Source organism: Hippopotamus amphibius, chromosome 8 (genome assembly GCF_030028045.1).
Source record: "Hippopotamus amphibius kiboko isolate mHipAmp2 chromosome 8, mHipAmp2.hap2, whole genome shotgun sequence".
Lineage (NCBI taxonomy): Eukaryota > Metazoa > Chordata > Mammalia > Artiodactyla > Hippopotamidae > Hippopotamus > Hippopotamus amphibius.
The window spans coordinates 18,495,942-18,517,644 of record NC_080193.1 but is presented as its reverse complement, the minus strand read 5'-3'; the positions used below and the strand labels follow the sequence as shown (position 1 = coordinate 18,517,644).

The 21,703-nt window shown below is 43.6% G+C and overlaps 2 protein-coding genes across 3 annotated transcripts in view; one reads left to right on the top strand and one right to left on the bottom strand.

Moving 5' to 3' along the window:
• The window catches only part of TCTN1 (tectonic family member 1), a 29,217-nt gene extending 10,697 nt beyond the window's left edge, over window positions 1-18,520 (top strand). Inside the window, exons 5-14 of the mRNA XM_057746812.1 lie at window positions 955-1,042; window positions 2,758-2,867; window positions 4,324-4,344; window positions 10,120-10,254; window positions 12,076-12,201; window positions 12,598-12,683; window positions 13,208-13,348; window positions 14,931-15,093; window positions 17,491-17,616; window positions 18,046-18,520. Of these exons, the coding sequence (XP_057602795.1) occupies window positions 955-1,042; window positions 2,758-2,867; window positions 4,324-4,344; window positions 10,120-10,254; window positions 12,076-12,201; window positions 12,598-12,683; window positions 13,208-13,348; window positions 14,931-15,093; window positions 17,491-17,616; window positions 18,046-18,189 (1,140 nt within the window). The 3' untranslated portion in view covers window positions 18,190-18,520. The remainder of the gene's footprint in view (window positions 1-954; window positions 1,043-2,757; window positions 2,868-4,323; window positions 4,345-10,119; window positions 10,255-12,075; window positions 12,202-12,597; window positions 12,684-13,207; window positions 13,349-14,930; window positions 15,094-17,490; window positions 17,617-18,045) is intronic.
• A 639-nt stretch (window positions 18,521-19,159) lies between these two features.
• Window positions 19,160-21,703, bottom strand: part of HVCN1 (hydrogen voltage gated channel 1) — a 30,343-nt gene continuing 27,799 nt past the window's right edge. For both annotated transcript variants that reach the window (XM_057746814.1, XM_057746813.1), the window contains exons 7-8: window positions 19,909-20,021; window positions 19,160-19,537 (exon numbers count right to left, since the gene is read on the bottom strand). In XM_057746814.1, the coding sequence (XP_057602797.1) occupies window positions 19,472-19,537; window positions 19,909-20,021 (179 nt within the window). In that variant the 3' untranslated portion in view covers window positions 19,160-19,471. The remainder of the gene's footprint in view (window positions 19,538-19,908; window positions 20,022-21,703) is intronic.

The following is a 21,703-nucleotide window of genomic DNA, read 5'->3' as shown; positions in this document are numbered from 1 at the left end:
TCTAGATTCCACATATATGTGTTAATATACAATATTTGTTTTTCTCTTTCTGACTCACTTCACTCTGTATACAGTCTCCATATTCCTGGTTTTTAAATGCATCTACTAAAAGATACATTTAGTATTGTGCAGAAGTGGCGTTTCCAGTCATCCACATTGTTCTATAACTTCCTTTTTTATTCAGTATTAAATTTTATGCATCTACCCATGTCACTATGAAAGTGCATTTCCCACATGCCAGGCACTGTGCAGAGCTTTTCAGACAGCACAGCACGCAACCCTGGGGAGGATATGGCATTGTCCCCACTTAAGTGATGAGGAAGACGTAGGTATAGGAAGGAGCTGATGTTGCAGCTACATTTCACTGATACAAAGTATTCCTTCCATGGATGTGTCATTAGTTATTATTGAGTCATTCCACTATTGAACAGGCATTCATTTCTAGCTTTTGCTATTATAAATAATCTACCTTCTTATAATATAATAAACATTCTTATAGACGCATATATTTTTGTCTGATTAAATCCTTAGGATATGTTCCTATAAATGGGTTAACTTGGTCAAAATGAATGGAAGTTTAAAATACTGATACCAGATTGCCCTGCAGAAAGACTGCAGTTTATACTCCCAGCTCTAGTAAAGGACAGGGCTTGTTTCCCCCTTGCTGGCACCTGTGGCAGCTTTTCCTCTTCCAGTGGAATAGAAATAAAGTTGTCTAGAATAAAAAAGCCTGCAAATGCAGTAACATGCATACACAGAAACACATATCCTTAAAAGGAAAAGGGGGGGGAGAAGCTAGATGTAAGCTCCCTGCAGGCAAGGACCACATCTGGTTTTGAATCATCCCTGTGTTCCCGATGCTTGCATTGCTGCCTGTCACATAGTAGGTGTGTGGTAAGTGTTGAAGGAATGCCTTAGTAGCACCATGACAGGTGTTGGTTGTTCTCTTTGCAGTATGGGACTCATCTGCAGACTTCAGATTCATTTCTGAGATTTCCTTCTCCCCTTACATCATCTCTGTGTACCGACAATAACCCTGCAGGTAAGAGAGTGGGCACTTTTCCTTCTCTTTGCAAACAGAGTTTGCTCTTAGTTTAAATTTATAGTAGTCATAATTAAACAGGCTTTGTAACTAGAAACAGAGTCTTAGAATTGAAAGAGTCCTCAAAGTTTGTATAGTTCAGTTTTCCACCCAGTGCTGGAATCTTTTCTACCATATGTGGTCACTGCTTGAGCACTTGCAGTGATGGGGAACTCATTACCTGTAGCCAACCCACTCAGTTGTTTAACTCTTTCAATTGTTGGAAAGTTCTTTTTTTAAAAAGTATTTATTTCTTTGGCTGCAGCAGATCTTAGTTGTGGCATGCAGGATCTTTGTTGCTAAGTGTGGGATGTCTGTTGCAGCCTGTGGGATCTTTAGTCGCGGCATGTGGGAAATCTTTTAGTTGCGGCATGCAGGCTATTAGTTGCGGCACATGGGATCTAGTTCCCTGACCAGGGCCCACTGCATTGGGAGCACAGAGTCTTAACCACTGGACCACTGGGGGAGTCCCTGTTGGAAAGTTCTTTCCTCACTGGAGCTAAAGTTTGTCAATAGTTAACATTGATTAACTGTGTACTGGGTATTGTGTTAAGTGCTTGCATGTGTTTTTCCATGTGATCCTTACAATGATCCTCTAAGGGAGGGTTATTTTCATTCTTTAGGTGAGGAAACTGAGAAACGTTCAGTTTCTTGCTCAGGCAGTGGTGGAGCAGGGAAGCCACACACGCAGCTGCCTCCCATGGGTCCTGCTTCTCCTTCAGGAGCATCATAGGCTCCATGGAGTAACCCTCTTGGCAGTGGAAGGCATTAGGCCTGGCTCTCCAGTCCTTAGCCAGCCTCACTATGCAGAAGCCTGCTCAGTCATGGGTGATAGCATGTAGCCTAATGAAGCAACACTTGCTACATGAAGGAAAATGTGTTCAGTTGAAAAAATGCTTAACCTGGCTCACACAAAGGGATAAGTAGGCCACTTGTCTGTGTAGCTGGTGGGACTAAAAATTGGTACAGCCTCTGTGAAGAGCACTTTGGCAATATGTATCAAAATTGCAAATGAATATGCCCTTTGTCTTAGCTGTTAGGAGTTGGTCCTACAGAAACTCTGGCCCACATGCAAAACAATAGATTGCAGCACTGTTATAGCAAAGCTGGAGATAGCTTCCATTAGTGGGGAACAGTTGAATAAATTATGGCATGTCTGTAATAGGATACTAATTCTTCCTAAAAAGCGGAGAAAGCTCTTCATGTACTGAGATAGACTGAACTTCAAGATACATTGTTCAGTGAAAAAAACAAAGGGCAAAACGTATATTGTGAGTTTGTTTCCAAAAGGAGAAAGAAATACTAAAAAAATATACACACACACACATATATACACACATGCTTTTATTTGCATAGGATATTTCCAGAAAGATACACAAGAAACTTCATGCTGACTGTCTCTGGGGAAGGGAACTGGTGGTTGCTGGGGACTGGGGGACGAGGGTTGGAGGAAGAGTTCTCTTAGTATTTTTTTGTGCCTTTTGAATTTTGAATCATGTGACTGTATTAAGTATTTGAAAAATAATTTTTAAAACCCTATCTTAAGCATACTGTGTATCTGTCATAACTTCCCAGTTTTACTTAGATTACAATGTTTTAGTTACTGTTAGACACTTAAAATTTTTCTTCTTTTGAAATTTTTTTTCCCTTCCCCTTGGGAATGTTACAATTTCCAGCATTTCTGGTTAACCAAGCTGTTAAGTGCACCAGAAGGATAAATTTGGAACAGTGCGAAGAAATTGAAACCCTGAGCATGGCTTATTACAGCAACCCTAAAATTTTGAGGGTAAGAATTATTTTGAAGTGAAACTTGATTCATTGGGTTTATTTTCTGTTCTTTGTATCCTTTTAAAATATGACAAGTAGAGAGTCATTTCAGTACATGATTGACACTCAGAATTTTTCTTTGCCAGTTCTTTGGTATACTGATACCAAAGATACTGAAATAATCACTTAAAATAATTTTTATTTTTATATAGTTAGCTCATATTTTGCTTTCTTTTTTTCTTTTTGCTTTCATTCATTTTGATGGTAACCAATAATGTCTGTTTCCTGAATTAAAAAGATCTTTATTAATAACTAAAACCTTTAGAATAATAAAAACTTCTTAATGTCTGTCATGGAAACGATCATATTAGCACTAAAAAGTTATCTTTTCGGTTGGCAGATGAAATAAGCACCCAGGAAAGGACAGGAAATAGGTTTGCTGGAGAAGGAGAAGAGGCCCCTGTGTGAAGAGGCCCCTTCTTCCTGGTTATGGTGACTGAAGCCAGAACTGAATAGATGAGAGGCCAGTGGCCCACTTGGTGGGTGACATGGAGGGTTGCAAGGGGAGAAGACATTTTTCAGTGATTGAAAAACCATACGATTATTGTGAAAGCCTGCCTCCCCTTCTGATTTTCTTCTATGGAGAGGGGAGTGGGGTGATGTTGGGGGGTGGTACATGGCACCTGTATTCATCTGAGCTTCAGTTTTCAGAATCAAGTTTAACCTTTTCTCTCCCCACTCTTTCCCTCTCCCTCTCTCAAAGCCAGCCATCTATGCCTGTGAATTCTTCCAATTTGTGTGACTTCCCACAGTTGTCCTGGAAGTAGTCCCTCAGGTGCACAGGCACAGTTCTCTTCCAGCTCAGCTCCCCACCCCACCCCCAGACAGTGTCTACTCATCCCCCTCCTCAAAGTTCCCATTGGCCTAATAGGGCATCTTGTGACTGGAGAAGTGGGATTGCGGGTGTGGGGACAGGAATGAAGGGAGGTGGAGCCCTTCAGGAAGAGAGCTTCAGGTGTGCTGGGGAGGCAGGAGCTTGGTTTCTCGGGCTAAAGGCAGGAAGGCCAGTTAGGTGACTGAAGTCTCCTGGGCAGGTGGTGGTGTCCTTCCGATGAGGACAGGTGGCAACGCAAGCGACTGGGTGGATGGGAGCTATCTGCCCTACAGTGTTATGTCACTGATGACCACATGGAAAATACTGAGTACGGAAGCATGGAGGCTGCCTGAGACTAGCTCTGTTGGGCTGGTCTGTTGAGCTCCCAATCTGAAGAAAATGAATATAGAAGGAAAATGTAAAGTTATTACGACACAGATACAAAAATGTATAGGTGGTAAGGCTTGATTAAGGAAATTCTGTTTTCCTCTTTGAGAATTCTTTAATAAGATGAATATGCCCTTTAACTCATGGTCTGAAAAAGCAATAAAAATGCTTCTTTTTGTTGTACGTGACAAAATTTGTTGTTCTTTTTATCTAGGTGCCTGGTTCAGGACCAGAGGTAAGAGTACATCTTAATGGAACTACTGTCTTACTCTGGAGTCCTTTGAAATGAATACACTTGTGGTTAGAAGTGTAGTACTTACTGCCAATAACAAAAACATTTGCCAAAAAGTAAGCAGAAACAAAATAGGGAAACTCCTTAGTAGACCATCCTTTTGTTATCACAAAAGGGTCAGATTTTCAAATTCCTTAGTTTTTGTAGTCCACACTTGCCCATGTTTAAATGACGTAGCTGTCTTGACTGACAGTAGTTGTGATTGGCTTCTGTGCTTTCAGGGCATCTCTTGATATCTTCTTGGCCTCTTGTCAGGAGAGCTGGCTAGCTCCCAGGATGCTGTCTGTCCAGTGTAGAAGATAGAAAGAAACCTTGTGCCCAGTGAATGGACACACCTGTGTAGGAGGTGAGCACTCTCAGTGTAGCTTCCAGGGTTGAGCTGCTGGTGGGTTCTATTCAGAGCCTATTGGCCTCAGCCCAGGGGCCCTGTAGAGCTGTGGTCAGGAGGCTACAGTTTCTTTGCAGATATGTCAGAGAGAAGGATGGTGGATCTACCTCTTATTCTTGGGACTGCACCCTGTGCCTGCCTGTGAATACAGTCGCCCGGGGGGGCCAAGGCAGTGGCCTTGTCATAGTCTCCCAGAGCTGGTGGAATTGGCTGGCCTTGGTTCAGAACTCAGCTTTGCTGTTATTTTCTTGTGTGACATGTGCCTCAGTCTCTGCAGTTGCAAGTGGATGGTAGGTATCTGCCCCAGAGGCTTGATGTAAGGCTCGAGGAAAGAACGCACATGACGCGAGGCTCGGTGCTTGGTGCAGCGGCTGGCACACAGGAAGCACTGCAGGCAGCGGTACCTGCTGTGACTTATTTCATTATGTCTCTGGACTCAGACACGTTTGAGGTAGATATTTGGAAAGCAATGGCCGTGTAACTTTGGACTTCACGCTACTGTGTGTGGGCCTAGATTTCTTTATCTGTGAAGATGCCTTCAAACTTCTTTTAGTTATAGTGCTTTGCAAGTGAAATCTCAAACAGAGCTTTCCCTAGTGTGTAACATGGATTGAATCCAAAGCCCCTAGTTGGAGCAGGGGTGGGCTCAGAAGCCCTTTACCAGCCCGGCCTCTCCATCTTTCTCCTTTTTGGTCCCTGTGAAGAACCCTACAGCTCCCAGGGACCCAGTTTGAAAGTCATAGCTCTCATATACCTCCAACCACTAAAAAGTGCTTTTATTGTAGCATTCAAAGTTTGAACTGGCTGTGGGGACAGCTGCCCTGTCCGCGTATAGCGTTGGTACTCAGATGGTGCCTAGTAGGTATTGGGCACTCATTGGGTTATGTGTTAATTGAGTGAATGACTAAGGATTGGTTCAATCAAGTAGGGAAGACCTGTTATGAGGAATAATGGGATGTTACTCAAAGGCACACACTGTAGGCCAAGCACTGTTCCAAGTGCTATGCGTGTCTGCAGTCCTTTGGTCGTCCCAGTGATCCTAGGAGGTGGGTCCTGTGGTTGGCACTCTCTGGCACATGAGTCACAAAGAGATGAATTAGCTTGCCCAAGGCTACACAGTGGGGAAGTGGCAGAGCTGGGACAAGAAACCAAGTTGTCTGGCTCCAGAGACCTTATTCTTAACCATGACACTGGACTAGCTCTACTGTGTGCCAAGCCCTGAGTCAGAAGTTTCACACACAGTCTGTCTTTGCATCCTGTGGCCACACAGTCAGGAAGTGGTAGACTGGGACTTCCAGCTCAGATATGTGTGACACCAAAGCTTGTGCTCCAAAGGATATCAACTAATATCAGGGATGTGTTTAAATTTTTTTTAAATGCAGCTTCCAAGTCTGTTAGAGGATCAGGAATATACGAGTAAATATTGGATCGTCTCCCCATTAATTGAAGCCCATTGTGATTGCTTGGAATGATTGTCAATATCTATTGTACCATCAGTGAGAAATTGTCATGGCGCTGTAGTTTCATTGTTAATTATGCTTTAGTTCTTTGCCAGTGGGTAGTTTGGGAATGGGATATGATTGAAAAGGACATTCAGGAAAGCAGAAGAGCCATACCGTTTTCATTCTTGTGTCTGGTCCAGTGGACGGTGATAGACTAGCGCACCTGTTGCCACTTACACTCATCCCTCAGTCTTTACAAACCTGGTTTCAGCTGAACCCTTCGGTTTCTGCCAGTCACACCCACACACCACGGAATGACTCGATCAGAGGCTGCTATGGAAGGGTGTGCACTTTCTTGGAACACAGTATCATTGCTGAATCAGGGCACGTTCAGATAAGGGAATGCTTAAGAGCTAATTAACCAGTAGCATGGGGCTCCCTGTGTAACTCTTTTTTTTTTTTTTTTTTTTTAACCCATATCAAGTTTATTATTATTTTTTTGGGGGGGTACACCAGGTTCAATCAACTGTTTTTATACACATATCCCCATATTCCCTCCCTTCCTTGACGCCCCCCCCTCGAGTCCCCCCCACCCTCCCTGCCCCAGTCCTCTAAGGCATCTTCCATCCTCAAGTTGGACTCCCTTTGTTATACAACAACTTCCCACTGACTATTTTACAGTTGGTAGTATATATATGTCTGTGCTACTCTCTCGCTTCGTCTCAGTTTCCCCTTCACCCCCCGCCCCCTCCCATACCTCGAGTTCTCCAGTCCGTTCTCTGTATCTGCGTCCTTGTTCTTGTCACTGAGTTCATCAGTACCATTTTTAGATTCCGTATATGTGAGTTAGCATACAATATTTGTCCTTCTCTTTCTGACTTACTTCACTCTGTATGACAGATTGTAGTTCTATCCACCTCATTACATATAGCTCCATCTCATCCCTTTTTATAGCTGAGTAATATTCCATTGTATATATATGCCACGTCTTCTGTATCCATTCATTTGTTGATGGGCATTTAGGTTGCTTCCATGTCCTGGCTATTGTAAAGAGTGCTGCAATAAACATTATGGTACAAGTTTCTTTTGGGATTATGGTTTTCTTTGGGTATATGCCCAGGAGTGGAATTACTGGATCATATGGTAGTTCTATTTGTAGTTTTTTAAGGAACCAACAAATTGTTTTCCATAGTGGCTGTACCAACTTACATTCCCACCAACAGTGCAGGAGAGTTCCCTTTTCTCCACACCCTCTCCAACATTTGCTGTTTCCAGACTTTGTGATGATGGCCATTCTGATTGGTGTGAGGTGATACCTCATTGTGGCTTTGACTTGCATTTCTCTGATGATGAGTGATGCTGAGCATCTTTTCATGTGTTTGTTGGCCATCTGTATGTCTTCTTTGGAGAAATGTCTCTTTAGGTCTTCTGCCCATTTGTGGATTGGGTTATTTGCTTTTTTGGTATGAAGCTGCATGAGCTGCTTGTATATTTTGGAGAACCTAACTTGTTATCTTGTGGTTCATATTGCTTTGAACTTCGCCCTCAACCATATACTATGTTGTCTGTAATTCAAAATTAAGTATGTAAGCTGTCATTTTATAGATAAACAAGGAGCTCTTGTGTGTCTGCTCCCATGACCAAGAAGACCCACAAATGTCCTTGTAAGTCAAACCTCTAATATAAGAACATGACATGGTTCGGAAGCAAAGATGAGCTGTCATGTGACCCGGTCGCAGGTGGGAAATACCAGTCACCACAATGTCCTCCGCATGACAAGTTGCATCACTGGGTTTAAGAGTTACACAGGCAGAACACTCTTTGACATACATCAAAGCAACATCCTTTTTGACCCACCTCCTAGAATCATGGAAATAAAATCAAGAATAAACGAATGGGACCTCATGAAACTTAAAAGCTTTTGCACAGCAAAAGAAACCATAAACAAGACTAAAAGGCAACCCTCAGAATGGGAAAAAATAATTGCCTATGAAACAACGGACAAAGGATTAACCTGTGTAACTCTTAAACCCAGTGATGCAACTTGTCATGCGGAGGACATTGTGGTGACTGGTATTTCCCACCTGCGACCGGGTCACATGACAGCTCATCTTTGCTTCCGAACCATGTCATGTTCTTATATTAGAGGTTTGACTTACAAGGACATTTGTGGGTCTTCTTGGTCATGGGAGCAGACACACAAGAGCTCCTTGTTTATCTATAAAATGACAGCTTACATACTTAATTTTGAATTACAGACAACATAGTATATGGTTGAGGGCGAAGTTCAAAGCAATATGAACCACAAGATAACAAGTTAGGTTCCTTCCTAAACAGTGGTTTCTAAGAGCAGGCATTTAGAGCAAACGTCAGACTTGTCTCATGGTACAAAGAGGCCAAAATATCTAGAGGTTCAAGCCACTTAAAGGGTTGCCTGGTGGTTTGTCACTCTGCTGGTGATGGCCGTAAGTGACAAATGTCCTTTAATAGCATTGGTCTAACAAGGGCTTCCTGATTCTGCTTTAAAAATTTGTTTCCTTTTCTTACCCATAATCCCACCACCCAGTGTGTGTGTAAGGGTGTGTGTAGAAGTTGTGTATAAACTGGGTCAAGCATATATTCAGAGAGGTTGTGGGGGTTCTGGAGGATGGACCCTCGGACTGTGTGAAGAATGTGCACATGCATGTATAGAGCAAGTGCATTTATCAGTAGGAGCTGTGGTTTGGAGGTGAGAGTGTATGTATGCAGTTGATGGTGCGATGGGTATTGTGTGTGTGTGTTTGGGATATAATTCACATACTATAAAACTTACCATTTTAAACTGTACAATTCAGTGGTTCTTGGTATATTCACAAGGTTATGCAATCATCACCATTATCTAATTACAGAACATTCTCACCACCCCAAAAAGAAACCCTGTTCTTGTTAGTGTTCACCCTTCATTCTACCACAACCTTCTCCCCCAGCCCTTGGCAACAGCTAATATACTTTCTGTCTCTATGGATTTGCCTATTCTGGACATTTGATATAGATGGGATCATATAGTATGTGGTCCTTTGCGTCTGGCTTCTTTCATTTGGCACAATGTTTTCAGGATTCATCTATGTTGCAGCACGTGTTAGTGCTACATTCCTTTTTATGGGTGATTTTTTTTAAGTTTTATTTATTTTTATTGGCTGCATTGGGTTGTTGTTGCTGTGTGCAGGCTTTCTCTAGTTGTGGCGAGTGGGAGCTACTCTTTGTTGCAGTGCACGGTCTTCTCATTGCAGTGGCTTCTCTTGTTATGGAGCACGGGCTCTAGGTGCGCAGGCTTCAGTAGTTGTGGCATGGGAGCTCAGTAGTTGTGACTCAGGGGCTCTAGAGCGCAGGCTCAGTAGTTGTGGCGCATGGGCTTAGTTGCTCCTGGGCATGTGGGGTCTTCCTGGACCAGGGATTGAACCCGTGTTCTCTGCATTGGCAGGTGGATTCTTAACCACTGCACCACCAGGGAAGTCCCCAGATGATTCTTTTTAGGGATGATATTCTTTTGTATGGATAGACCACATTTTATTTATCCATTCATCAGTTGATGAATGACAACTGGGTTGTTTTCAGTTTTGGGCTATTGTGAATGCTGCTGTGAACATTTGTGTACACATTTTTGTGTGAACATGTTTTCAGAGGTAATCACTTAACATTTTGGTTATATCCTTCTCAAATATTTTATGTGTGAATGTATGCATATATTTACAATATAAATACCGTGTTTTTGCAAGTGTGTAATTCTAGTACACATGCTTTTCCCTACTGGCAGTATATCTGTGGAGGTGTGTTTCAAGTTTTTTGTTATTTTAGCCCATTCACCTCTCTTGTGGTGTGTCTTTAGTAATCCAGGACTTTACTTTTCAGGTCCCTATCACTGTTCAGTCCATCGTCATTCGGTCTCTAAATAAAACGCTAACCCGACTGGAAGACACTGATGTATCAAGGCTGCGGGTTCCTAGGCATGGGCATGGTAAAATCTGCACTAACGTCGTTCTTGAGGTAGGCACCCAATTTGGCTTTGAAAGTTCTCTCTGTTTGTGGTCGACTCAAGCCACGTGGTCCTGAGGGGTAACTGGATGCTCTCCAAAGGGGGCTCTGGCCCATCTGATGGTGTTGCTTTTCTTGTCTTGGCTTCCTACTTGCCTTTATCCTATCTCATCAGAGGTTTCTTTGTCTCTGAAATAATCATGTGATGTTTCTCCACAAACCTAGTAACTTATGAGACATCAAAATTTGTTGTTGCTGCTATTGTGTGTGTGTGTTTTTAATATTTATTTATTATTTATTTGGCTGCATAGGGTCTTAGTTGCAGCATTCAGGATCTAGTTCCCTGACCAGGGATAAAACCCCAGCCCCCTGCATTGGGAGCACAGAGTCTTAACCACTGGACAACCAGGGAAGTCCTGCTACTGTTGTTTTAACACATTTATCTGCACAGATAGGCTGATGACATTCTGCTCAGACCAGCTGATTTGGAACTTATGTAATTGGGCACAGAAAGACTCAGATGCTCCTGTCTGTCAGCTGGGGCTGATGCTGAGGTCACACCTCCCATAATCCGATTGGACAGGAGAGAAAAGCTTTAACACGTAGAGAAGTGGGAAGGGATTTGCCTCCTAGATATATAGATATAGATATATATAGATACAGATATATTTAATTTATTACTTTATTTTATTTATTCATTGGCTGTGTTGGGTCTTTGTTGCTGCACATGGGCTTTCTCTAGTTGCGGTGAGGGGGGCTACTCTTTGTTGTGGTGCATGGGCTTCTCATTGAGGTGGCTTCTCTTGTTGTAGAGCACGGACTTTAGGCGTGTGGGCTTCAATAGTTGCGGCATGTGGGCTCAGTAGTTGTGGTTCGCGGGCTCTAGAGCACAGGCTTGGTAGTTGTGGCTCACGGGCTTAGTTGCACTGTGACATGTGGAATCTTCCCGGAGCAGGTCTCAAATCCGTGTCCCCTGCATTGGCAGGCGGATTCTTTTTTTTTTTTTTTAAGCTGTTTATTGGAGTGTAATTGCTTTACACTGTTCTGCCAGTTTCTGCTGTACAACAAAGTGAATCAGCTGTATTTATACATATGTCCCCATATCCCCTCCCTCCCATGACGTCTTCCCACCCTCCCTAATACACCCCTCTAGGTCATCACCAATCATCGAGTTGATCTCCCTGTGTTATGCAGCAGCTTCCCACTAGCTATCTATTTTACATTTGGTAGTGTATATATGTCAATGCTACTCTCTCACTTAGTCCCAGCTTCCCCTTCGCCCCTCACCCTGTGTCCTCAAGTCCGTTCTCTACATGGTCTCTACATGGCAGGCGGATTCTTAACCACTGTGCCACCAGGGAAGTACCCTATATGTATATATTTTTTTTAAATTATTTTTTTTGGGGGTACACCAAGTTCAATCATCTGTTTTTATTTATTTATTTATTTTTTATTATTATTATTTTTTTAATTTTATTTTTTTGGCACACGGGCTTAGTTGCTCCGTGGCATGTGGGATCTTCCTGGAGCTGGGATCAAACCCGTGACCTCTGCATTGTCAGGTGGATTCTTAACCACTGCGCCACCTAGGAAAGCCCAATCATCTGTTTTTATACACATATCCCCATATTCCCTCCCTCCTTCAACTCCCCCCCCACCCTCCCTCGAGTCCCCCCCACCCTCCCCGTCCCAGTCCTCTAAGGCATCTTCCATCCTCGAGTTGGACTCCCTTTGTTATACAACAACTTCCCACTATATATTAATTTGAGTTATTAATATAGCTACAGAAATGTATTTGGAACAGGTGTATTTGAAGTATCATTTTGTTTTTAGGTGAAGTACAGCCTCATGTATACAGATGCAGGTGAGATAATAAAAGCTGATCTCTTTCTTCTTCTGGGAGCAGTTAGCAGTGCAGTGGTTCCACTCCAGCAAAAGTTTGAAATTTATTTTATTCAGGTAAGTTTGATCAATTTTGTATAAGTATGTAATTGCCAAGTATAAAGAAATCATGAATTAGTGAAAAAAAAAATCTCAAATTAGAAGTATTACCACATCTAACCATTTGTATGGAACAAAGGGCTTGCATGTACCCTGTGGAGCTTGTAATGAAATCATACCAGAGTCCTTGTATCTTTTCCATTTGGGAATAAGATTCTTTTCCATGTGAGCTTGTTCTTTTACAGCATAATGTACTCCTACACTCAGCAGATATATTTATAGTTCTGAGTAGGGGGAGAAATTCTTTTATTGGTTGGTAATCCCAGATTTAATTATGAAAACCATTTCATTTTTCCTCTGCCATTCCCTTATTAAAATGAGAATTACTTGAGGCATTTCTGCATTGTCTTTCAGCAAAATAGAAAGCCAGTTCCTCTCAGTGGAAACCCTGGTTATGTCGTGGGACTCCCGTTAGCTGCCGGATTTCAGCCTCAGAAGGGATATCCTTTTTGGCTCCGTAGAGAAGCTTGATTTCCCTGTCGACGTGTGTGGGCCGCACTTCTCCTTATTGCTGAGAGTCCTGAGGGCTGGAGAGGCCAGTCTTGGCCAGAGCCTCCTCTGGGTGGCTCTGCCTGCACAGCAAGTAGGGCTGTGTGCAGCCTGACAGGGTAGAACAGTATGGCCAGGAGACTGTCAGTGCCTTACAATGAAAATCTTAAGACAGAAAAGTTGACAGACATTTAGAGGTATTTTACACTTAAACAGAGACTCTTAAACAAATTGAGTGATTTTGAGAATTTGGAATTAATTTTGAAGGGCCGGTTCCTGAGAATTTTTCTCTTGAGGATCTCCTAATCAAGGAAAATAGTTATAACTGTTTTTTGCCATCTCCTGGAAAATAACTATCAAAATTCCCAAGACTTAGAGAAGGGATATTTGGATCTCTCTCATGTGACTCATGTGACACCATCTCCTAAGAATCAGCTGCTTGAGTACTGGGCAACTCCCTTAACCTTCTGTGAATGTCTGGGATTGTTCAGACCACGAATAGATATGGACAACTTACTCTTCTTCGTAGCACAACTGAGCAAGACTGCTTAGCAATAGAGGGGGTCCGGACCCCAGTATTATTTGGTTACAACATGCAGTCTGGCTGTAAACTCAGGTAAGAGAGTAACTTGCTTCTGTTGGAGCCTATTTGTGTTGATCAGAAAACAAAGCATTCTTACCCTTCCCGTTTTAACCAGACCTCTGCATCGGCGGACAAGCTCATTAGCATAAATATTAGTGGCTAGCAGCAGCAGTAGCAGTAACTCACAATGATGTGGTTTTGGTTTCCTAATTTTAATTCTCATAACCGTAAACCATTTGTCAGGATTCAAAGGAAAACTGCTACAACCCTTTCGTTTATCAGATATGGCAGAGTAAAAATCTCAAGGCTTTGTATGTTTTGTTTCTAAGGTGGTGTAGCACTTGAGTTCACAGCAAAAATATTTTCTCTGCAAGTCCTTATATTTACGAATTTTAATATACTCAGCACAACAAACCCAATGAGAGGAAGCCTGAATGTGATCTGTTTTTATCTTTTTATTATCAAACATAATGTCAAATGTCAAACAGCTCTGCATGGCTTGTTCTAAAGACAACAGTTCCCACCTTCATTTCCCCCATCCCAGAGGCAATCACTGTCAACTCTTATAGCTGATTTTTTTTGAAACTTACCCCCAAATCTCCACATGTAGCGCTACTTCTTGATTTTTTTGGTTTTATGACTTTTTATTTTTTTATTCAAGTATAGTTAATTTATAATTTCAGGTGTACAGCAAAGTGATTCAGTTGTATTCTTTTCAGATTCTTTTCTGTTATAGATTATTACAGCATGTTGAATATAGTTCCCTTTGCTGTACAGTAGGTTCTTGTTGTTTATCTATTTTATTATGACTTTTATTGTTTATTGAGTTCCCATGTGGAAGGTGAGGATTGGCTCTTTCTCCTTTGATCCCCTACCCCGCCACCATCCACTCACTTCCCATCCTTATATCTCCCCAGGGGTCTACTTCATTATTTTGGTTAGAGCAGTATTCACCGTTTCCATTATTCTGATTGCTCTAGACTAGCATTTCTCAAAGAGGGTTCTGTGGGATACATTTCCATAAGATGTCAGCAGGGGTAAGTCTGTGGTCTAGTATGTTTGGGAAGCACCAAATTAAAGTTAAAACCATGATTTGTCACTAAGTAAGCACTTCTCAGAGTCTTTAGTAGCCAGTATACTTACTTCAGGGGGCACATGGGTATGCAATATTTCCTCAATTTTGGGCCATGGAACCCTTCTTGTACAGAGGCTCTCCAGGGAATACAGTTTGGGAAACATTATTTTGGATTCATCTCGCTGGCCAACCAAGCTTTCACAAAGTGAGACACTTTAACTTCAAATAATCTCCTTTTTGGAGAGTGAGAGAAAAAGCTAGAGAGAATATGTGTGTTGTTGAGGCCTGTAAAAACTGCAGGTACGAAATTCTATAATCAGAGATGTCACAGGTACTAATACTGTATTAAAGTATTTAGCAGATGTAACATAAAGATGGCTAAAACCTTGAGACAGATGCCCTCGTCTCTCATTTTTAGTACTTTTTGTGTACCAGAGAAATGTCAAAATAAAATATGGCCCTGACACTTATTTAAAAAAACAGAAAACTGTAGATATGAACAGTTAGCTCATTCGGTTGACCTTGTTTTTTTCCCAAAAGACTGACCAAAGCTATCACGTGTCGGGCGGTAGCGCAAAAGATGGAGAGCCTGCTGAAGGGCCAGGGCTTCCCAGATTATGTGGCCCCTTTTGGAAATTCCCAGGCCCAGGATGTACTGGACTGGGTGCCCATCTACTTCATCACCCAGACGTCCCACATGAAGGTAAAGGGGAAGAAGTGGAAGGCCACATGCTAGTGGTCTCTCCACTGTGCACCTGCCCCTCTCACTGTGGGGAGGTAGAGGCAGTGGGAGGTGGAGGGGGGTGGCTCTGGGTCAGAGCTTGGTCTTTGTTGTCAGATGAGCTTGGATCTTGAACACTGATTTTGCCCCTAGTTAGCACTGTTGCCTTTGGCCAGTGATTTTACAGGTTTGAGCCTTTTTTTTTGTCATCTGATAGCTATATTACTGACCTCATGGGCTTGTTGAGAGTTAAATGAGGTAACATTCATGGTGCCTGCTGGTCACTCTATAAATGGTAACCACTACCAGTCACCATCCTATTCCTTGTTGTTATGCGAAGCCTTCTCTAGGTGTCGTGATATGATAGGTAAGTGTCAGGACTGTTTCAGCAAGACTTCCTCCCATCCTCATAGCTGTCCCATCCGTTGTTCCCTGGTCTATAAAAGCAGTCCACATGTGAGAGCTTTCAATTCTGAAGTTCCCAGAAGAGTTGAGTGGAAGTTGACATTCTACAGATAGGTTCTGGATCTCGTGTGGTTCTTCCGCCCACCTTTTTCTTTTGTCTCAGCAGTCAGAGTGTGGGCCGGCCCCCGTCACTGGAGGCGTGCTCTCCATCTTATCCTTTAATTGCCCAGCTTTTTCTTGTCACAGTTTCTTCGGGCCTCTCATTATCTGCTTAGCATATTTATAGCATGGGGATAATGGGGATGAGGACTAGTTCACTAGCTCCGATCGCGCCCTCCCCACCGAGTCCGCAGCAGAGACCCGTGATTACTCAGTCCGTGCTGTTCAGCTAAGTCTTGACTCAGCTCTGCTGCCTCAGTGAACCAGGCAGACTGCTTCTGGCTTCTTGGAGATGGGTTAAGACATCCAGTTATTACTTCTCCCTCAGAAGGGAAGACAGAGGTTGAGGGGAGAGAGGCAGCAGTGTGGACACTAGCACTACCGGGGTCTGTGCTGGTTGCGGAGCTCAGAGGGCCTGGAACAGGTGTCACACCAGACTTCTAGGCAGAGTCAGCACGAGAGCATCTGCTAAGCTCAGTTGATACCAGCTGCGTGTTGCGTCTTCTCCTAATAACAGGCTATTCTCTAAGATTTGTCAGCCTGTAAATTTCTTAAAAGGCAGTTCTAAGTCAAGGAATTCCAATTCCACTCATGCCTTTTTGGCAGGCACCAAATTTAGCAGGCCTGCTAGCTTTTCATGCCCTAAAGAGATGTATTTTTTTTCAATTTAATTTATTTATTGGCTGTGTTGGGTCTTTGTTGCTGCACACCGGCTTTCTCTAGTTGCAGCGAGTGGGGGCTACTCTTCATTGTGGTGCACGGGTTCCTCATTGCTGTGGCTTCCCTTGTGGCGGAGCACGGGCTCTAGGCACATGGGCTTCAGTAGTTGTGGCACAGGGGCTGAATAGTTGTGGCACTCGGGCTTAGTTGCTCCGAGGCATGTGGAATCTTCCTGGAGCAGGGATCAAACCCATGTCCCCTGCATTGGCAGGCGGATTCTTAACCACTGCGCCACCTAAGAAGTCCGAGATGTATTTTTAAACACTTTTTATTGTGGAAAAATTTCATACATATACAAAAGTAGAATACTCCAGTGGAATTCCATCTCCCCATTGGGCAGCTTCAATATTATCACATTTGCCAACTGAAGAGACTATAAAAGGCAGGAAAGAGGTCTGGAAGGCCCCCTCGCCCATTTTCCCCTTGGGGCTGGAGCAAACAGGAGTCCTAGGGCAGAGGCCTCAGGCCCGGCTCCCAGTGTCCAGCCTGAACTTGGGCAGCTCCATTGTGGCGCTAGTGTTTTCAGTTCAGAGGGAGAATTAACGTCTTTGAGAACTTAAGACACTGCCTGTATACCCCGATGTAACATTTTAATCGCCAGCTGATGAAATCAAATAAGTGAAAAGAAAGCTCTTAAATTTCCCCTAAGTGCTTAACATGATATGCAGTCAGGTTTAATTTCTGTCTATTAATGATGCCATTCTCCCGCTCCCCCTGTGCCAGCTTCTCTCCTAAAACATCAATATCTCTTGAGGTAGATGTAAACAGGCAGGTGCAGTCAGAGTTGTTAAGGCCCTGGGGGTTCCACAGTTGGGTATTGGGGTTACCACAACTCCCAGATAATGCTGGCCTCTTTAGAGATAGGAAAGGATGGAAAAATTATGCTTTAAGTGTTAAAATATTTTTGGAGCATTGAATACTTTAAAATATGTGCTTTTTCTAAGCTGTTTTTATCTGAACTTCTAGCCTATTCATTCTCTTGTTCAGAACATTTTGTATTACGTGAAAGATTTCATAATTAAAACTCTGAACTGCAGATTGTTTGACTTGAGGTTGTATAATATTCAAATTGATTAATGGCATTTCATTTTGCAGGATTCTTGCCAGCTCCCAGTGGCTTTGGCTATAGAAGTGAAGTGGACTAAATATGGATCCTTATTGAACCCACAAGCTAAAGTAGTCAATGTAACTGCAAATCTAATTTCATCCTCGTTTCCTGAGGTAGGCCTGATTTTAAAGGTATAGGTTAAGACACAAGTCCAGACGAAGCTCAACTGTGATAGGTGAAATTTATTGTTTTGTAAAAAAAAGATAAATTTTAAACAATCTGGATTCTTAAAACAATTTAGCAGTCACTGTCTTTTACTTAGAGAAAAAAAGACTCCACTAAACACAATGGTTTTATTCATATTAGCATTCTTGTTTAGATTTGATCTTTAAAATGCTTGTCAAAATTGAGTTGTGAATGACATTGATGTGTTAGGACAGCCTGAATACAGATTGTTAATGGCTGATTAGCCCTCCACGTACCTACCAGATTCATGAACCCACGGTGGTCGGGTGAGGAAGGGAACGAAAGCTGTCCCATCTTTATTATCCTGATAACACACTGGAGGGCAGGGCTTGCATCACTCTGATTTTTTATTGCAGACCAACTCAGGAAATGAAAGGACAATTCTTATTTCCACTGCGGTTACTTTTGTGGATGTGTCTGCACCTGCAGAGGCAGGCTTCAGAGCTCGGCCAACCATCAATGCCAGGCTGCCCTTTAATTTCTTCTTCCCATTTGTTTGACGTAAGTCATTAAATAAGGAAACTACACCACACCTGTTGAATCGAGCACGTGTGGGGCCCAGGGTCCCTTGGAGACATCCCACTTTATTATGCATATAACCCTTGAGGTTGCCCCCAAATCAACACACTTCCCCTCTCCACTCACTCCCCTGCTCTCTTTTCTCCCTTTGGGGAATTTCATTCTACTTGGTTTGACTTTAGAAGGGGGCACCGTCTGGTCTTGGCCATTTCCAGCACTCTCAACACATAGGTCATGTGCGGAAACCAAGTTGCACCTTTGGGAAGATGGTAAAAAGAACAGACTTTGAAGTAGTGCAGGCATTGAGGGTTTATTCAGTTTATTCACCCCCTGCTTTAATGTGAGTTATTTTTAAAATATTATTTTTAGTTAAGGTTTTCTCTCTTTTCAGGTCCCGTTGAAATGAGTACAGTAATAGCAAATTGTATAAAATCGTGCAAGTAGAGTACAAGGCCTCACGAGGGGATCTTTCCCCCAAATGTCATATTAATTGCAGTGGAGTCTTGGATCTAATTGCCACTTCTGTACCAGGCACTGGAGCTAGCCTGCTCTCCAGCTAGCGGGCCGGTAATGGGATGCCACAGAGTGATTCCAAGCAGTTGAAGCTGGAAAGAATATAGTAGGAGGGCCCGAGGGAAGCAGAGTTTATTTTATACATTAATTGTACAGTAATTGAGAAAAATGTTGTCAAGTGGCAGAACTAGGTGGAGCCAGCTAAAGGCTGGAGGATGCAGAGGAGGGGGCTGGGTACTTGAGAACAAGCTCCTTGGGGGAAATTGTGATCAGCTGTTTAGAACAGCTTGGAAATAGAAAACTTTTCTAGAATGTGCTGGTAGCTAAGGTAGCTTTCTTTTTTCTTTTTTGTCTTTCAGAGTGTTCATATGAAAGGATGTGCTGATTCCTTAATATACATGTGAAATGTGAAAACTGTACATTCGATGAGATTAAATTTTATATACAGCTAGTAATTATCCAGCTTGTTCATTTTCAAGCAAGAGTAAAGTGTTCAACATGAGAAAAATGTAGTTTATGATACATTTGTTACACACTGTGGGGTGGGAATGGGATGGGATGTTCTCAGTCACACCAAGGAAGAAATAGAGCCTCTGAAAGACTGTGTCGTCCCCCAGAATCCAAGCTGGCGGCAGTGAGGCAAAGCTGTCAAACCAAACCTCTCCCCGACACGGCCCCAGGAGGGCGGCTGTCTTCCCGGTCACAAGCCCGTGAGGCAGGTCTTCCCTTCAGGGTGGAGCAGGTATGCATCTAGTTCACCTCACCAAGAAGTCCATGCTGTCTCAATAGCTTGTTAAGTCTTTCAATTTCTTGTTCCTGTTATTACAAAAGCAGACGAACAACTGAATTTACCTTCTGAGCCTCACCAGGGATGTGGCAGTCATGCAGTGAGCCCCAGGCATGTGCAGGGACACAGAGCTGAATGAAAGTCATACTCCCCGTGGAATCAGTCAGCTGGGGCCCAACAGGGAGGGCAGTGAGGAGAGACCTGGGGGCAGGGGGATCCTGGAGAAGCTGCAGGAAAGGAGGCAATGCCTAAGCTGAATCTGAAAGGACAAGAAAGGCCTGATGGGAGGAAGGAGGCTCCTGGCTAAGGGCACCGCGTGAGCAGAGGCCTGGCAGGAAGAAGCGTCATGCAGGAGGGAAAGATCTATGCAAACGGGGCGTTTTCCCAGATACCTTCTTACCTTCTCAGAGCAGCTGAATTCAAGGTGTTGGATCTTGGTGGCCAGTTGTATGTTTATCTGTTTTAACCTTAATAGCTGCCGTTCTGAACGTGTCTTAACTGAGATAATTATCCCTGAAAAATAATTGGGAAGGTTTCCATGATACTGGTTTCTAATTTAACCACTTGAAAAAAAAAAACCCGTATTCCTTATAAATCTATACAGGTGGGAAGAGTGGTGACAAGTAAAACAGTCATCATGACTTAAAGGCATCAGAACTAGGAGGGTCAGATTTTTCATTTCTGAGCTATTCCGTATCCAGCTGTGAAATACTTCTTTGGCTTGCCCGGTGTGAGAAATCCTTAAAAATAATCACTGATCAGACGAGGGTTAAGCTCCTTTATAGGGGGCTTGTTCACGACAATATTGCTGCTTAGCAGCAGGTGCTCAAAAGGCGCTAAATACAAGCCTGGAAATGCTCGAGCTTGGGGTTGGGATTGTCACTTCCCCAGCTTTCTGCCTCCAGAGCTGTGGCCAGTTCAGTTATCAGGCAGTAACCTGAATCTTGGCTTGGGTGGTGGGGCTCCCAAATGCCCACCCCACCGTGGGCACATGGGCTCAAAGCCTGCTGCAGTGGCACTGCTCCACCCCTTTCCAAGTGTGAGTGACCAAGTCTGGACTGTCACCCACAGGGCCTGGGAGCAGCTGTCCCTGGTCCACGGTGTTCCTGGTTGTCTCACTGAGTCCGGTTTAGCCCTGGGTTGCTTTGTCAGTCACGCTACCGCGTGTGATGGCGCTGTGATAACGGGCACCAGCCAGGCCTCGCTGCCATTTAGACTCTCACAGCAGTGTGATGTGAGAGTAGTGGGTAGTAAGTGCTTCATGAGCCGTTTATAATCAGTCGCGGTCTACCTACCCCACAGAAGCTTTGCACAGAGTATTTTTCGCTTCAATTAATGAAAAAACCAATTGGCATAAGTATCGTCAATATTATCTGAAACACTTCCTTTATTTCCTTTGACAGACCCAAATAAAGGTTCTTAATAGGCTTTACTTTAATCACTAGATCTGAACTGGCCGCTCCCAAGGCCCACACACCCGGCAGAGCTGCTAGCACAGCCCCTTCGCTTGCCGGGTGGCACCGCGGCGGGTGGCTGCAGAGCACAGGAGGCGCGATGGGACTCACTGTGCCCGGCAGGCGTAGGCCTGCCTCCAACAGGCCGCACCGTCACTCGGTCTCCTGAAAATGACCCAGATCCCATTGTGTTGGGCCTTAGTCTGTGGATTCCCAGCCCTGCTGGACACCCAATCACCTGGGAGTGCTTCACAAACAGACACCCCGTCTGGGCTCCGCACCAGACTCTCCACTTAGAGTGTTGAGGGTAATTCTGATGTGGCAGGTCCGCAGACAGGCATTTGAGCAACTCTGACTAGTTCACTGAGGGCTGAATGGCTAACCAGTCACTAAAATCACAGCACAAATGGCTTCTCTGAAACAGAGGCTCCCTGTACTAACAGAGAGTGTGCGAGGAATAGGATCTGTACCTAAAATATGGTAAAGCTGTATTTCTCCAAGTGTGTCTTCCAGAGCCAGAGTCTACAGCACACTAATAGGTGTTATTTCCTCCCAAAGTGTCAAATTGATCAACTTGGAAAACAATTACAGTTCAAAGAGGCTTCATCGTGCTAACCCGTGTTGTGACTTTCTCAAAGGGGGCATGGCCTAGTGTACAGCATTTCTCAGCTTCCTTGCTCCCCTTCCGGATGGTGCCCCTCCCAAGGTGGAACAGGGTTTGGTAGAGCACTCTCCAGGAAA